Genomic DNA, 18,664 nt, shown 5'->3' on the forward strand with positions numbered 1-18,664 from the left:
TCAAAACAAAATGTAAAAAATTTGAGAACAGAGTTCTTGTGGTTGTTCAAAAATCTATTTAAGGTGCCTGATTTTTGCTTCAAAAAATTTTTATAAAAATTCAAAATCAATTTTTCTATTTTCCTTTTCAGATTTTTCAAATATCTACGTAATGTCTCCATCGAGGGCGATTTAAATAAACCCAATATTGAATTCACGGCTGATGGTGATCTTAAATCGGCGGAACTGAAAATCATGAACTTAAGACCCAGTGCAAATAATAAAAACTTGGTCTGGGAAGAGGTAAGCAGGACAAATGAATTATCCATTAAAATCTCACAATCCTTTATTTAACTCTCTTTCCAGATCGGCGTCTGGAAATCCTGGGAAGCCCAGAAACTCGACATTCGCGATATCGCCTGGCCGGGTAATTCACATGCTCCACCACAGGGTGTACCGGAAAAATTCCATTTAAAAATCACATTTCTTGAAGAAGCACCCTATATCAATTTATCACCCGCCGACCCCGTTAGCGGCAAGTGTCTCATGGATCGCGGCGTCCTCTGCCGTGTGGCAGCTGATCACGAAATGGCCGACATCGATGTGGGCCAAGCGCATCGCAACGAGTCGTTCTATCAGTGCTGCAGCGGCTTCTGCATCGATCTGCTGGAGAAATTTGCCGAGGAACTGGGTTTTACCTACGAACTGGTACGGGTCGAAGATGGTAAATGGGGTACTCTTGAGAATGGTAAATGGAATGGTGTCATCGCTGATCTGGTTAATCGCAAAACCGACATGGTCCTCACATCGCTCATGATCAATACGGAGCGTGAGGCGGTGGTGGACTTCAGTGAGCCCTTCATGGAGACTGGAATTGCTATAGTGGTGGCCAAACGTACGGGTATTATATCGCCAACGGCTTTTTTAGAACCTTTTGATACGGCCTCATGGATGCTGGTGGGCATTGTTGCCATACAGGCGGCCACATTCATGATCTTCCTCTTCGAATGGCTCTCGCCCAGTGGCTACGATATGAAACTGTATCTGCAGAATACCAACGTTACACCCTATAGATTTTCGCTGTTCCGAACGTATTGGCTGGTGTGGGCGGTGCTGTTCCAGGCAGCCGTACATGTAGATTCGCCGCGTGGCTTTACGTCGAGATTTATGACAAACGTATGGGCCCTGTTCGCTGTGGTATTTTTGGCCATCTACACTGCCAACTTGGCGGCCTTCATGATAACGAGGTAAAAAAAGCGATTCTTTACATTCTTTTGTTGTGGCACACAATGCAGGCTTGCAAAGAAATAGATATGTTCTCCACATATGTTTGGCTTTATTGATTATTTATGTGTGTTCTCTCTTTGTGTCTTCGTCCTTTTTTTTTCCTTTTCCATGTAGAGAGGAGTTCCACGAGTTTACTGGCTTAAACGACAGCCGTTTAGTTCATCCATATTCACACAAACCCTCCTTCAAGTATGGCACCATCCCATACAGCCACACGGACTCCACCATCAATAAATACTACAAGGAAATGCACTACTACATGAGACAGTAAGTTTGTTATTCGTTTTTTATTATTTTTTTTTAGAAAAAAATATAAATTCTGTTCTTTTGCAAAAAAGGAACTTCGTACTATTGTACTGAAAACCCAGATTGCAACATAAATAAGTTTAGTTACAAAGGGGAATAAAAAAAGTTGAAAAGGGTAATAGACTTAAAGTGTAAAATTTACAAAGTGTGGGTACTTAATATTAAATAGGTATGGCCAAGAAAGGCGGTGATTTTTTAAGGGTTTCGACAATCAACGGTGTGTAAACATCCGAAATATCATATGTTTGTACGAGACGTAAAATAAGTTTAGACTTCATAGACTATTAAAACTGAGGACAACGAAATTGTTGTTGATAGAATATGGAAATATGTTGGTGTTTTTATATCCTACAACACTATGTGTAGGGGGTGTTATAAGTTTGATTAGGCCAAAAATTATGTAACACCCCGTCTGTCCACGTTAATTTGCAATCACTCTACAAGTCGCTATTATGGCCGATCTTCAAGAAATTTAGAATGGAGGTGGGGTTAGAGCCAGAATAGAAGCTTTTGGAGATGATCGCATAATATGGACTAAAAACTGAAAAATGCTGATTTTGCAGTTGCTCTACGGGTCGCAATTATGGACCAATCGAAGGAAGTTAGCATGGGGCTAGAACTTAGGCTGGGCAGAAGCCTTCCAATTTTTATGGTCCCTGGTGAAAGTGCTAAGGGTAATATCTGGGAAGTGCTCCGTGACATTATTTCAAAAACGAAGTCTTCCAAAATGGATTTGGACATAAGAGGGCTTTCAACATATTGTAGGGTATCACGTGGTCGGCCCTGCTCGACTATAGCCTTTGCTTACTTGCAAAATCAGCAGAAATGGTTCGAAAAGTAAAGAAGCGACTTGATCGAAACCCGCGTCGTAGTGGCCGAAAAATGGCTCGTGAGCTGAACATATCGCAATATTCCATTCGGCAAATATTGAAAAATTAGCTCGGGGTAAAGCCATTGAAATTCCAAAAAGTGCAAGAACTTACACCGCAACAGAAAGAAAATAGACTCAAGTTTGTAAACAAACAAAATGATCGTGTGTTAACTTGCCAAAGAGTTCTGCTGAAAATGTGCACCTTCGGTTGGCCACCAGAACTCAAGTGCCGGCCTTGGTGATTGTGTTGGCCGCCATAACAGCCGATGATCGCTCTCCGCTCGTATTAATCGACCGTGCCATCAGAATAAATGCCGAATATTACCGCGAAAATATTCTGAAGGGTGTATTAAAACCACGCAAACATTTTGGTCGCACTCAGCACCCGCCACCCAAGAATGGTTACAAAATGAGGTTCCTCGCTTCATTTCCAGCGCACAATGGCCACCCAAAATCCCCGGATACCAATCCGTTGGACTATTGTGTCTGGAGTATTTTGGAGAGCATGGTTGGCACTAAAAAATACCAAAGTGTCGATCAACTCAAGCAAGCGCTTCGCCATGAATGAGTGAAAATACAGCAGAGCAACATTCGGGCAGGGTGTAACGGTTTCATTGGCCGTTTAAATTCCATAATTCACGCCAAAGGTTACCAATTCAAACAAATTTAAACTTATTCTAAAATTGGATGCTATTTCCGACATTTTTTGCTTTCATTCAATGAAAATAAAAACGTAAAAATTATGGCGTTTGACTTTGTTGCAGTTTTTTTTAATCTCACCCTGTACTCATGTCAGACCCAACAAAGTATATACATTCTTGATCAGCGTAGAAATATAAATCGGTTTAGCGATGTTCGTCTGTCTGTCCCTGAGTCTGTTGTAATCACGATATCTTTCGATCTAATTGAGAAGGCTAATTTTGCACACATGTGTACTTTGCCAGGACGCAGGTTAACTTCGTATGACCCCCATATACCGGTATATCCCAATATACGGCATTTTGATAATTTTACCCACATTATTTACCGGAATTATTTTAAATTTCGTATTTGAAGATCCTAATGGGTACTCCAAGCCATGACAGTAAATTATTTATGTAGGCCCACGTATTCGTGTAGCCCCTATACGACGGTACCTCCCAATATTCGGTATTTTTATGATATTAGCAACATTTCTCACCGGGATTGTTTCAAATTTCGTAATTGAAGTTCGTAATGGATATTACACCCTATTACAGAAAATTATACTTACAGGTCCACGTCCTCGTATACCGGAATTGTTAATTATGCAGGTTCTCGTCTACGTATAGCCCCCATATAAGGGTTTAGTCAGTATTTTTCTAAAATTCTTTTTACATTTTTTCAAATTCCTTCCAAATGGTGAAGAGTACTAAAAGTTCGACCTTACCGAACTTATTTGCCCTTTGAATGGTTTAACTATCAGTAATCGAAAATAACACATTTCCAAGAAACCAACCTCTTAAACTTCCTACGTATCTCATCATTATTTTCAACTTCTAGGAAACCTTTAGTTATTTCGCAGGTACAGAATAATATATTTTTATGGGGTCTCCATTGTTAATTGTTAAACCACTCCAAAAATCACGTGAACCATTTAACACGTCTTCCCTCGAATTTTGAAATAATTTCAAAACAAATACATAAGCCTTAGAATTTAAAAAAGTATTATCTCCATTTCAGATATAACAAATCCAGTGTAGCGGACGGAGTGGCAGCTGTGCTGAATGGCAATTTGGATGCCTTTATTTATGATGGCACGGTGCTCGATTATTTGGTGGCTCAAGATGAAGACTGTCGTCTGATGACGGTGGGCAGCTGGTATGCCATGACAGGTAAAATGAAATGAAATAAAACAAAATCCGCCATTCAATTCCATTACCATTCACCTCACTCCACGCTTCCCCTTTACCTCTCTCTTACTCCTCCAGGCTATGGTCTGGCCTTTAGTCGCAACTCAAAATACGTCCAAATGTTCAATAAACGTTTATTGGAATTTCGAGCAAATGGCGATCTGGAACGTCTGCGTCGCTACTGGATGACGGGGACATGTCGCCCCGGCAAACAGGAACATAAATCTTCCGATCCCCTGGCATTGGAGCAATTCTTGTCGGCATTTTTATTATTGATGGCGGGCATTTTGCTGGCAGCTTTATTGCTGCTGCTCGAACATGTCTACTTTAAGTATATACGAAAGCGGATTGCGAAAAAAGACGGGGGCCATTGTTGTGCTTTAATCTCGCTGTCGATGGGCAAATCGTTGACATTTCGCGGTGCCGTCTACGAGGCGACGGAGATACTGAAAAAACATCGATGCAATGATCCGATATGTGATACCCATTTGTGGAAGGTGAAACATGAATTGGACATGACACGACTGAGAGTGCGTCAGCTGGAGAAGGTGATGGACAAACATGGCATTAAGCCGCCACAATTAAGGTGTGTGTTCGTAATTAATTGGAAATTTAGTATTGTTTTCAGGAAAATTAAAAATTTGTTCTCTCGTTGTAGACTTGCCTCCTCATCGGATCTGCTAAATCATCATCATCTAAAGGAACGACCACCCCTAATGGGCAATTTGAGTTTGGCAGCCAGTGCACAAGATTTATACAGGTGGTAAGTTTGTCGTTTTTCCAACCCTACCCCCACACAAAGAAACAAACACACAAAGCATACAAACAAATAGGTTTTGTAGCTGCAAACAGCATGCCCACCAACCGAACCCAGCAAACCAACCAACCACCAGTAAATCCACATTCCCACACCACAACCACTACAACCAAATAACAAATAATTATGTACACCCAGTTAATTAACGGCCCCAACCAATTCCACCAACCAGCCACCCATGTTAAAATATCCTCCTGGAGTTGTTTAGAATACAACAGCCCTGTTTATGTAGTAGTACTCGCTTCCGTTCCACCTAAATCCCTGGTTTTCTTCAAAAGTTCTTTATTGCCATTATTGTAAATTGTATCCAGCACCGTTGTTGTTATTGACCTAACCCACCCACAACCATCACCACCACCCACTAACTTTGGCATGTTTTAATGTTTGCTCTCTCTCGCTCTCCCACTCTCTCTCCCCCCATCCAATAATTATTAGATTGTAAACCGCAATCTTTTTAATTCGTTTTTAATTAACAGTTAAAATGAACAGCAAATTTTGTAATTTTTAATTGTTTTCCAATTTCCGTTTTCCTCTTTCGTCGTCCGGTCCGTACGGAGGATTTTTATAAGACAATGAAAAATAAAAAATGAAAATCAAAACAAAAAAGAGTGGTAAACAAAATTATACAACTTCATTAACACATTTACACGTTGGCGTACTAAATTTAAATTAGTTTTATGTTGCGTTTGAAATATTGTAAGTCCATTTGCCATAATTAAAAAAAAAAATTTGTTATAATTTTGATTTGAGATCACCAAAACTGGGTGATGTCTACCAAGTTTATATATATCAGGGTGATATAAAAAAAAAATCAAACGCCATAATTTTTACATTTTTTATACCCACCACCTTGGAAAGGAGGGTATATTAACTTTGTCATTTCGTTTGTAACATCCTTAAATATTCGTCATAGACCCCATAAGGTATATATATTTTCATAATCGGCATAAAATTCTAAGTCGATTGAAATCACAATACAGCCCACATTATTTGACGTAGAGCGCCAAAATTTAGCAGAGCAATTTTTATTGTGTCGAGGATGGTTGGTATTGAAAATGAGATATATTTGTCCACATTTTGGTATAGTCCTCATTTAACGGTACCTCCCTATATTCAGCATTTTGATGATTTTTGCCACATTTCTTCACGGATTTGTCTAAAAATTGGTATTTGTTTGTCATAATGGGTTCAAGCTCCGGTGCCGAAACATTGCATGTATAGGTCCACCATTTGGTTTTTTGATGATTTTTGGCACATTTTCCCATCAATATGTTTAAAAATTTGTATTGTTGGTCGTAATGAGCTCCAATGTTTCCTTTACCCTAAGGAGAAGGGTTGATGTATTAAAAGTTTGGTCCGAACGAACTTAATGTTTTTTACTTCTTTTTTTTAATTTTATTGAATGAAAGCAAAATATATCGAAAAAAGCATAAAATTTTAGAATAAGTTCAGATTTGTTCGAACTGGTCACCTTTGGCACGAATTATGGCATTCAAACGGCCAATGAAACCGTCACACGCTGTCCGAATGTTTCTTTGCGGTATTTTGTTTAGTGCCAACCTTGCTTTCCAAACTACTCCAGACAAAATAGTCCAACGGATTGGTATCTGGAGATTTTGGTGGCCATTGTGCGCTGGAAATGAAGCGAGGAACCTCATTTTGTAAACATTCTTGGGTGGCGCGTGCTGAGTGCGATGGTGCTGAGTCCCGTTGGAACGTCCAAGGTCTGCGGCCAAAATGTTTGAGTGCCCAAAGCTTTAATACACCCCGCATAATATTTTTGCGATAATATTCGGCATTTATTCTGATGCCACGGTCGATTAATGCGAGCGGAGAACGACCACACCATACTATGGTGATGGCGCTTGAGTTCTGGTGGCCAACCGAAAGAACACATTTTTCAGCTGACCTCTTTGGCAGATAAACACGATCATTTTTTTTTTTTGTTTCCAAACTGCTAGACAACGAATGTTTTCTCATCGGAGAAAACCAAATTCGGCCACATTCGACCAAGCGAAGCAACTCTTTAGCTCTTTTGAGTCTATTTTCTATCTGTTGCGTTGTAAGTTCTTGCCCTTATTGGAATTTCAATGGCTTTACCCCAAGCTAATTTTTCAATATTTGCCGAATGTAATATTGAGATATGTTCAGCTCACGAGCCATTTTGACTCGGGTTTCGATCAAGTAGCTTCTTTACTCTTCAAACCATTTCTGCTGATGTTGCTGTTTTCTTCCGTCTACTTCCGTGACGTAGGGCTACGCTACCAGTATCACGGTAACGAGCGATGGTACGAGACACAAAAGATTTATTCACATTTAAATGCTGAAGTACTCTAACAATAGCCACTTGTGGTTCTCCAGCCAAATATAAAGAAATCACACTATCACGCTTGAATTCCATCACGAATAACTTTTTTCCTGGAAAATTCTCACCAAAATGCTTTTGTACGCTTCTAAACAATATAATGAGCTGTCACTGGAATAATTTTAACATTTGTCGGACGAGTGGCTTTAAAATAACAGCAGTCTGAAGTTGGTTACCGTTTTTTCATCTCACTCTGTACGAACACCTGGACCTGTCACAGCCTGTAGTACCCATTACGAACTGCAAATACGAAATTTGAAACAATTCTGGTGGATAATGTCGCTAAAAACCTTAAAAATACCGAATAAAGGGAAGTACCGTTATATGGGGGTTATACCAAAACGTGGGCCCATATAACCCATTTTCAATAACAAAAATCCTGCAGAACAAACACACATCTGAGTAAAGTTTTATCAACAAACTCCCTGCCGAACAAATACACATCTGAGTAAAATTTTATCAACATACTTCAATTCGTTTGGAAGTTAGAGTGATTTCCATAGACGGACAGACAGACATACGGACAGACATCGCTAAATCGATATACAGGGTTGCCCATATTAGACGGACCCATCTGGCAACGCCATAACTTTTGACAGAGATGTCACATCGCTTAATGACATACCGCGTTTGAAGCGTCAGTCCAAGCAGATTTTTACCATGAACAAATACACGCCATGCGAGCGTTCTGAATTTTACATTCAACAGAAGAAGTCAATTGTGAAAACTCAACGTGCTTTTAAAACATTAAAAATGTGAGAAGTGCGCCTTCTAAGAACACCATTAAGCGTTTATACGAAAAATTTTCGACTGGTAAGGCTCTTTCTAATCCGAAGAGGCCATATAAAAGTCGACCAAGGCGATCGGCCGAGAATACGCTGCCGTACGAGCCAGTGTTGAGAGGTCACCAAGAACATCCCAAAAACGCCGTTCTCAGCAGTTGGGCATGGCTCGGTCCACTTTACAACGGATTATTCGCATTGATTTGCATTTGTTCCCGTACAAAATTCAATTGACGCAAAGAATGTTGCCTGCGGACAAGCCTCGTCGATTGGAATGGGCCCAAAGCGCCCAAAGGTCCGTCGAATATGGGCAACCCTGTAGAATTTTATGCTGATCAAGAATATACTTTGTGAGGTCTAAAATGTATATTTCGAGGTGTTCCAAACGGAATGAAACACCTGAAAATATAGCATCTTTAAAAATATATTTAATGTTGTCCTGACATTTGAGAAAGATGTTATTGTTTGCATCATACTAAAATAATTTTCAAAATTTTTCAAAACAACTGCTCCTTGTCCACTATAAATTTCCAACACAATAAAGAATGTCACATAAATGAAAAAGTGCAGATGCAACTAGTTTCTCATCTCTAGATAAAAACACTAAGATTCCAATAGATTTCTTTGTGTTTAATTAAAAAAAAAAAAAAAAAACCTTTCTAATACAAAATGATTCTCCCTTAGGCAAACTTTCTATTGTTTTAATTTCTTCGGCATTATGTTACAAAAGACTTAGAAATCTTTAATAATTTCCCTCAAACTGACCTTGATTATCTTCTCAAGTCTCCCGCACACACCCAAGCTCTCATCCACTAATCCCTTCGTTACAAGGATGTTCAGACAATTGCGATTGGCAAACAAGTTTTTTGTTCGGATATTTTCTAAGAAAATGTCTTTATTTTTAGCCTACATTTAAATATGCAGCATAAGACCACTTTAATGGAACTGGGTCAATTACCAAGAAAATGGACAAGACATGGCTAAAAGCAGGAGGCGAAAGATAAAGCGAAAGTAAAGAGGAAAAGCTCTTTAAAAATTAATTTAATTAATTTTTGAGCTAAGTTTGTTGTGACGACAAACAGACACAGCTCGACTCACTCACGCACGCACGCACGGACGCTGACAAGTCGTTGTCGTTGCTGCTGCTGCTGCTGATGTTGTCGACAGAAATAGTCGTTGCGTTGTCGCTGTCGTTGTTGACGTTGATGTCAAGTGGCCATAAACTATTTCCCGTTTTCTCCCATAATTGCTATTGCAACCAAGAAGGATGTGGAAAGCAAGAGGAAAAAGCAAAACGAAAACAGTTAATTATCATAAAGATAACGGTTAATATAAAACCTACAGTTTATGCGGTATCTTTATTATGAAAAGCAAAAAAAAAGACTAGAAAACGAGCACCAACAACAACATCAGCAACTTTGATGACGTCCTAAAAGGCTTCAAATGCTAGAAGTCATATTTAATGGCTGGTGGTTATTGGAGTGTGTCCAGTTTTTCCGTAGACAGAATACCTTGTCCTGATCTTCTGAAGGCCTTCTATAGTTAGACTATTTGTTGCTGTTCTTCAGTTAATAATATACTTTCTACAGGACTCTTGCAGACACATCTGTAGCTCTTCTGTGGATAGAAGGGCTTCTGCTGTTCTTCTATGGTTAGACGAGCCTTTGCTGCTCTTCTATAGAGAGAAGAGCCTTTGTTGCTTTTCTATAGATAGAAGAACCTTTGCTGCTCTTCTATAGATAGAGCCGCAGATCTTCTATGGATAGAAGAGCCTCTGCCGTTCTTCTATGGATAGAAGAGCCTCTGCCGTTCTTCTATGGATAGAAGAGCCTCTGCCGTTCTTCTATGGCTATAAGAGCCTCTGCGGCCCTTCTATGGATAGAAGAGCCCCTGCAGCCCTTCTATGGATAGAAGAGCCTCTGCGGCTCTTCTATGGCTAGAAGAGCCTCTGCGGCCCTTCTATGGATAGAAGAGCCTCTGCGGCCCTTCTATGAATAGAAGAGCCCCTGCGGCTCTTCTATGGCTAGAAGAGCCCCTGCAGCTCTTCTATGGCTAGAAGAGCCCCTGCAGCCCTTCTATGGATAGAAGAGCCTCTGCGGCTCTTCTATGGCTAGAAGAGCCTCTGCGGCTCTTCTATGGCTAGAAGAGCCTCTGCGGCTATTCTATGGCTAGAAGAGCCTCTGCGGCTCTTCTATGGCTAGAAGAGCCTCTACGGCTCTTCTATGGCTAGAAGAGCCTCTGCGGCTCTTCTATGGCTAGAAGAGCCTCTGCGGCTCTTCTATGGCTAGAAGAGCCTCTGCGGCTCTTCTATGGCTAGAAGAGCCTCTGCGGCTCTTCTATGGCTAGAAGAGCCTCTGCGGCTCTTCTATGGCTAGAAGAGCCTCTGCGGCTCTTCTATGGATAGAAGAGCCTCTGCGGCTCTTCTATGGCTAGAAGAGCCTCTGCGGCTCTTCTATGGATAGAAGAGCCTCTGCTGCTGTTCTATGGATAGAAGAGCCTCTGCTGCTCTTCTATAGGCAGAAGAGCTTTTGCTGCTGTTCTATGGATAGAAGAGCCTCTGCGGCTCTTCTATAGGCAGAAGAGCTTTCGCTGCTGTTCTATGGATAGAAGAGCCTCTATTGCTCTTCTATAGGATGAAGAGCCTCTACTGCTCTTCTATAGGATGAAGAGCCTCTACTGCTCTTCTATAGGATGAAGAGCCTTTACTGTTCTTCTATAGGATGAAGAGCCTCTACTGCTCTTCTATAGGATGAAGAGCCTCTACTGTTCTTCTATGGATGGAAGAGCCTCTGCTGCTCTTCTATGGATGGAAGAGCCTCTGCTGCTCTTCTATGGATAGAAGAGCCTCTGCTGCTCTTCTATAGATAGAAGAGGCTCGGCTCAGAGCAGCCGAGCTCGGCTGCTCTTCTATGGATAGAGGAGGCTCGGCTCCGAGCAGCCGAGCTCGGCTGCTCTTCTATAGATAGAAGAGGCTCTGCTGCTCCTATATGGATAGAAGAACCTCTGCTGCTCTTCTATGGATAGAAGAGCTTTTGAGGCTCTTTTACGGTTAGAAGAACTTTTGCGGCTCTTCGCTACTCTTTTGTCGATATGCTTTGATGCTAGAATATTTTTAGAAGATTGGAGACCTTCGTCAACTCTCCTTTGCCTGGAAAAACGTCTTCCTTTGTTCGGTCTCCCACTCTGTTTGAAAGTTACACCCTAATATAAACACAAGCATAAGTTACCCAAAGACTCTTGAATCTCTCTTAAAATAATAAATATCCTTTTAATGTATGCCTCACTTTGTTTATGCTACTAGGCATAGCCTGTATACATACCATGTATGTATGTATGTATGCGTGTATATATATATGTATATCTGAACAAATTTATATCCCGACTTATACCATAAATTTCTTTTTACTGATATTTGTTGGTTTTGCCGTCCAAGCCTTATAATGGTAGAATGAATTCATGTATGGGTTAGGTCAGGCGAGAGGATAGAAGAGAAGGCTTGTGTGGTGTTATTTCATGTAATTCTAGCCGAATATCCAACAATCAAGATAAAAAAGGGAATTTAATGCAAAATAATTGTTGCCATCAACAGCACCCATTGGCCATGAATATCCATTCAGCAGCAGCAGCAGCATCCGTTCAACATTGTCAACACCACCATTGTCATCGGCATCGTCAACGCCATCTCCGTCACCACCATGGCCGCTGTCATTATCATATTTCTGCTACATTAGATTATGGCGACATACAACAGCATATAATGACCATTTTCCGTTTATAGTAACAATTATATAGTCAAGTGATGGGCACACGAACGGGGGGAGGAGGTGGAAGAGAGTGTTGTGGTTGAAAGTGAGGACGTATGTAATTTTTTAATGAAAGTTATTATGTTCAAGGTGGCTGTTGAGAGAATTGGTTAAAATAAGAATTTAAGGACAAGGGCTCGACAGGGTGAGGTAAAAAAACTGGAAAAAAAAAGTCAATCGCCATAACATTTATATTTTTTTACAATTTTGTTGAATGATAGCAAAAAATGTCGGAAATACCATCAAATTTTAGGATAAGTTTAGATTTGTTCGAATTGGTCACCTTTGGCACGTATTATGGCCTTCAAACGGCCAATGAAACCGACACACGCTGCCCGAATGTATTTTGGCCCATTCCCGGCGAAACGCTTGCTTGAGGTGATAGACACTTTGGTATTTTTTAGTGCCAACCTTGCTTTCCAAAATACTTCAGACACAATAGTCCAACAGATTGGTATTCGGAGATTTTGGTGGCTATTGTGCGCTGGAAAGGAAACGAGGAACCTCATTTTGTAACCATTCTTGGGTGGCGCGTGCTGAGTGCGATGGTGCTGATTCCTGTTTGAATGCCCAATGCTTTAATACACCTCCCAGAATATTTTCGGGATAATATTCGACATTTATTCTAGTACGGCGGCCCACACCATCACCATGGCCGCCGCTTGAATTCTGGTGGCCAACCGAAGGTGATCATTTTCATTCTCATCGGAGAAAACCAAATTCGGCAGTTCACCACTTTTGGCCAAGCGAAGCAACTCTTTAGCTCTTTTCACTCTATTTCCTTTCTGTTGCGGTGTAAGTTCTTGCATTTTTTATACCCTCCACCATACTATGGAGGGTATATTAACTTTGTCATTCCGTTTGTAACTCCTCGAAATACTCATGTCAGACCCAACAAAGTATATATATTCTTAATCAGCGTAAAATTCTAAGTCGATTTAGCTATGTCCGTCTGTCTGTTGTAATTACGCTATCTTTCGAACGAATAGAGATAGAAAGCTAAATTTTTGCACACATGTTTATATTTCCAGTAGGCAGGTTAAATTCGTAAATGGGCCATGTAGGTTCACGTCTTCACATAGCCCCCATATAACGGTATCTCCCGATATTCGGTATTTTGATGATTTTAGCGACATTATTAACCGGAATTATTTCAAATAAGGTATTTGAAGTTCGTGATGGATACTACAGCCTATGACAGAAAATTTTCTATGCAGGTCACGTCTTCGTATAGCCCCCATATAATGGTACCTACCAATATTCGGTATTTTGATGATTTTTCGTCATTGTTTACCGGCATTGTTTCAAATTACGTTTTTAGGATTCGTAATGGGATCTACAGTCTGTGAACGAAAATTGTCTATGCAGGTCCAGGTCTTCGTTTAGACCCCATATATCAGTACCTCCCTAAATTCGGTATTTTGACGTGTTTGGGTACAATACCCACCGAAATGGTTTGAGATGTCGTATTTGAACTTCGTAATGGATGCTACAGCCTCTGAGAGAAAATTGTCTATGCTGGTCCAGGTCTTCGTATAGAGACCATATGTCAGTTCCACCCTATATTCGGTATTTTGACGATTTTAGGTACAATAATCATCGAAATTGTTTGAGATGTCGTATTTGAAGATCGTAATAGATGCTACAGCCTATGACAGAAAATTGTCTTTGCAGGTCCAGGTCTTCGTATAGGTCCGATATAACGATACCTCCATATATACGGTATTTTGATCATTTTAGCTACATTATTCACCGTTTATTTCAAGTTTCGAATTTAAATATGGTAATGGCTTATGACAAACAATGCCTATGTAGACCCCAATATAACGGCTATATTCTTGTAGACCCCAATACAACGGCTATATTCGGTATTTTTAAGAGTTTAACAGAATTTTGAACAGATTATATTTTTTGAAAATTTCCAAATTCGTTCCAAATGGTTCAAAGTTCGGCCAGCCGAACTTACTGCTTTTCAACTTGTTGTAATTTTAATGGCTTTACCCCCGAGCTAATTTTTCAATATTTGCGAGTGGAATATTGAAAATTTTCTGCTACTTTTCAAAATTTCCATAAAAACAATTTCTATGAATATTGTTAAATGTATACTTGGCCTATATTTTAAATTACCATGTATGTCTTTACTTCCAAATTCATTCTAAATTCACCAAAAATAGACACCAAATTATGAAAATTCCTACGGTCTTTATAAAACTCTGTAAATACGAACACACATGACTCCAGAATAATCACAAAATACCCCAGCAATAATACATACAAGCTGTAAGTCTATTGTGTTCCATCTTTGCATAGCCATGAATCTAAAATTAATTTTTGTATCCAAAGGCAGTGCTTTCTCGAAGAACAATTACAAAGTGTTGTAGACTATGTTCTCTCTCACACACACACACAGGGACACTCATACATCCTCATCACCAGAGTAAATAATACAAGCTCCAGTTATTGGAATGTACATCAACATGGTATGGCAAATATGTGTCTGTCTGTCTGTCTGTTTGTATGTATGCACTGTTTCCAATTCTTGTCTGTGTGTTGTTTGTTGTTTTTTTCTCTTTTCCCATTGTTATTAAATGCCTATGGAAGTCGAAACTACTACAAAAGCCAGCTAGATATGCCTGAATGTTGTAATGTTTTAAAATATGTTTCTTCCTTCCGGTTACATTACTGTTCTATGAAGAGAGGGACTGGGCGGGGAAGGGGTAGTTGTTACTCGAATACTAACCGAGTCAATTTTCATTCTTCCATCACCATTACTGTGGGGGTTTTATTATTTCTTTTGGAAAATGTGATTTCTCATACCAGAGATTTACTCACACGCTCTTACACACATATGTTATGCATGAGAGTGTGTGTGTGTGTGCACATACACACATTGTGAATATAAACATTAATTGCTTATGTGCAAACAATATGTAAATGGGGTTATTGTGGTACATTTATGGGTGTGTGAGTGTATCTGTGTTAAGCTGAAAGAAAATGTGTGGGGGAATCTGCACATTTGTAGTGATGATACACATACTAATATAAAGTAAAAGCATGTTCGACATCTAATTTAACTTTAGAGGAATAATGTCCCCTATAGAATGTCCCCATGGTTTCCACCTATAGAAGGGCAGCTTCTACAGATGGCTTCCACCTATAGAAGACCACCTTCTATAGATGGCTTCCACCTAAAGACGGCCACCTTCAATAGATGGCTTCCACCTAAAGAAGGCCAACTTCAATAGATGGCTTCCACCTATAGAAGGTCACCTTCTATAGATGGCTTCCTCCTATAGAAGGCCAACTTCTATAGATGGCTTCCACCTATAGAAGGCCAACTTCTATAGATGGCTTCCACCTATAGAAGGTCACCTTCTATAGATGGCTTCCACCTATATAAGGTCAACTTCTATAGATGGCTTCCACCTATAGAAGGCCTCCTTCTATAGATGGCTTCCACCTATATAAGGTCACCTTCTATAGATGGCTTCCACCTATAGAAGGCCACCTTCTATAGATGGCTTCCACCTATAGAAGGCCACCTTCTATAGATGGCTTCCACCTATAGAAGGCCACCTTCTATAGATGGCTTCCACCTATAGAAGGCCACCTTCTATAGATGGCTTCCACCTATAGAAGGCCACCTTCTATAGATGGCTTCCACCTATAGAAGGCCACCTTCTATAGATGGCTTCCACCTATAGAAGGACACCTTCTATAGATGGCTTCCACCTATAGAAGGCCACCTTCTATAGATGGCTTCCACCTATAGAAGGCCACCTTCTATAGATGGCTTCCACCTATAGAAGGCCACCTTCTATAGATGGCTTCCACCTATAGAAGGCCACCTTCTATAGATGGCTTCCACCTATAGAAGGACACCTTCTATAGATGGCTTCCACCTATAGAAGGCCACCTTCTATAGATGGCTTCCACCTATAGAAGGACACCTTCTATAGATGGCTTCCTCCTATAGAAGGACACCTTCTATAGATGGCTTCTACCTATAGAAGGCTGGCCTTCCATACCTGCTTCCCACCTATAGAAGGCTGGCCTTCCATAGCTGCTTCCCACCTATAGAAGGCTGGCTTTCCATAGCTGCTTCCCACCTATAGAAGGCTGGCCTTCTATGGCTGCTTCCCACCTATGGAAGGCCAGCCTTATATAACTTGTTTCCACCTATAGAAGACCAGCATTCTATAGCTGGTTTCCACCTATGGAAGGCCAGCCTTATATAACTTGTTTCCACCTATAGAAGACCAGCATTCTATAGCTGGTTTCCACCTATAGAAGGCCAGCCTTCTATAGCTGTTTGCCACCTATAGCAGGGCAGCCTTATATAACTTGTTTCCACCTATAGAAGGCTAGCCTTCCATGCTTCCCACCTATGGAAGGCCAGCCTTCTATGGCTGCTTCCCACCTATGGAAGGCCAGCCTTATATAACTTGTTTCCACCTATAGAAGACCAGCATTCTATAGCTGGTTTCCACCTATGGAAGGCCAGCCTTATATAACTTGTTTCCACCTATAGAAGACCAGCATTCTATAGCTGGTTTCCACCTATAGAAGGCCAGCCTTCTATAGCTGTTTGCCACCTATAGCAGGGCAGCCTTATATAACTTGTTTCCACCTATAGAAGGCTAGCCTTCCATGCTTCCCACCTATGGAAGGCCAGCCTTCTATGGCTGCTTCCCACCTATGGAAGGCCAGCCTTATATAACTTGTTTCCACCTATAGAAGACCAGCATTCTATAGCTGGTTTCCACCTATAGAAGGCCAGCCTTCTATAGCTGTTTGCCACCTATAGAAGGCCAGCCTTCTATAGCTGTTTGCCACCTATAGAAGGCCAGCCTTCTATAGCTGTTTGCCAACTATAGAAGGCCAGCCTTCTATGGCTGCTTCCCACCTATAGAAGGCCATCCTTCTATGGCTGCTTCCCACCTATAGAAGGCCAGCCTTCTATGGCTGTTTCCCACCTATAGAAGGCCAGCCTTCTATGGCTGTTTCCCACCTATGGAAGGCCAGCCTTCTATGGCTGTTTCCCACCTATAGAAGGCCAGCCTTCTATGGCTGTTTCCCACCTATAGAAGGTCAGCCTTCTATGGCTGTTTCCCACCTATAGAAGGTCAGCCTTCAATGGATGTTTTCAACCTATAGAAGACAAGGCTTCTATAGCTGGTTCCCACCAATCTTCTTTAGAAGTTTTTTACTATGGAAGGCCAGTCTTATGTAGAAGATCGTCAAATATAGAGGATTAGCCTTCTACATAAGTTTTTCACCTATAGAAGCCGGGCTTCCATAGAAGGTTCCCACCTATAGAAGCTGGTCTTCTTAAGAAGATCCTCACCTATATAGAACCCGTCCGGTTTCCACCTACATGGTAAACTTAGTTCTATAAAAAGTTCCCTCTGTAGGTGCTACTACCTACGTCCCTGCTCCCTAATGTAAATCTCTCGAAAGAATAATGAACTATGGTGTTAGAATTTCATACATGTATTTGTATGTGTACATGTAAGTATGTGTGTACACATGTAACAAAGCGTTCATTCACCGAGTTACGAATGCAAGGAAGGATGTTAAGTGTGTGTTAGTTACTGGCTGGTGTGTTTTTAAGTTCAGTAGGTTTGTTGTTTTATTTTCTTCTTCCTGTTATTTCATTCCCCTCATGCAGGAAGTTCTGTTATTGTTTTTCTCTTGTCGGAGAGAATTCCAACATTAGAATTAAAGGCTTTTGTTTTAGATCCCCACGAACAGAGAAAACAAAACTTGGTTGGCTTTTATTTTTTGTGGACAAAAGAAAAACTTAAGAATGGTGGCGTTTTGTTTTCCTCCCTCTCTCACACGCACACACACACACATACTCATACATGATGTACGCTTGAATACCTTTTTGTTTTTATTCGTGGAGATTGTTTTTAATTGTTTTTTGATTTGTGCAAAATGAAGTGGGAATGGAGGGAGACAAATTAAAACAACAAAACAATTGTCAATTTAGGTTCTGTATGAAACATTAATGAAGAAATTCCTACTCGGAGCGGAGGTAATGCACTGCCTGAGAATCTGCATACATTAAGAATTTACGGAGCAGAATGTGTGTATGTGTGTGTGAGGGAATTCTTGTTTATATATTAAACATTAATTTTTGTTGTATGGATTTGTGGTACCTTCTAATATCCCTTTGGCAAGAAACATGAATGAATTGTGTATGTATGTGTTGTAGTATGCGATTTTTCTTCTCTTTGGCTTATCAAAACACCAGCCAGCCTATGTTTTGTTTTTAGAGATTTCTGTTTTGGATAATACCTCTAGTTAATTAAAATGGGTTTTATAGCATCCACTCTTAATTAAAATATAATTTTGAAATCCTTTGAATGGCACTTGGTCTTAGATAAGATAGACAAAAAGATTTTTTTGTTTCGTCTTCGAATGAATAGAAAGTGTCTTATAGCATATTGTGATTTCAAAGAAAATATAAAGAATACTCTATTCTATCTTTTCAAGATATATAAAGAATTCAAAACTATTATTTGACTTACTAGTAATAATTATTATGATATAAACATTTCGTAATGGTGATTGTTTT

The 18,664-nt window shown here is 40.2% G+C and overlaps 1 protein-coding gene across 1 annotated transcript in view; it reads left to right on the forward strand.

Moving 5' to 3' along the window:
* LOC101889342 (glutamate receptor ionotropic, NMDA 2C) overlaps window positions 1–18,664 on the forward strand; it is a 266,640-nt gene that overhangs the window by 243,548 nt on the left and 4,428 nt on the right. Inside the window, exons 3-8 of the mRNA XM_020034675.2 lie at window positions 132–282; window positions 346–1,226; window positions 1,381–1,533; window positions 4,145–4,296; window positions 4,393–4,900; window positions 4,973–5,077. Coding sequence (XP_019890234.2) covers window positions 132–282; window positions 346–1,226; window positions 1,381–1,533; window positions 4,145–4,296; window positions 4,393–4,900; window positions 4,973–5,077 — 1,950 coding nt within the window. The remainder of the gene's footprint in view (window positions 1–131; window positions 283–345; window positions 1,227–1,380; window positions 1,534–4,144; window positions 4,297–4,392; window positions 4,901–4,972; window positions 5,078–18,664) is intronic.

The sequence above is a fragment of the Musca domestica genome, unplaced genomic scaffold (genome assembly GCF_030504385.1).
Source record: "Musca domestica strain aabys unplaced genomic scaffold, Musca_domestica.polishedcontigs.V.1.1 2, whole genome shotgun sequence".
Taxonomy (NCBI): Eukaryota; Metazoa; Arthropoda; class Insecta; order Diptera; family Muscidae; genus Musca; species Musca domestica.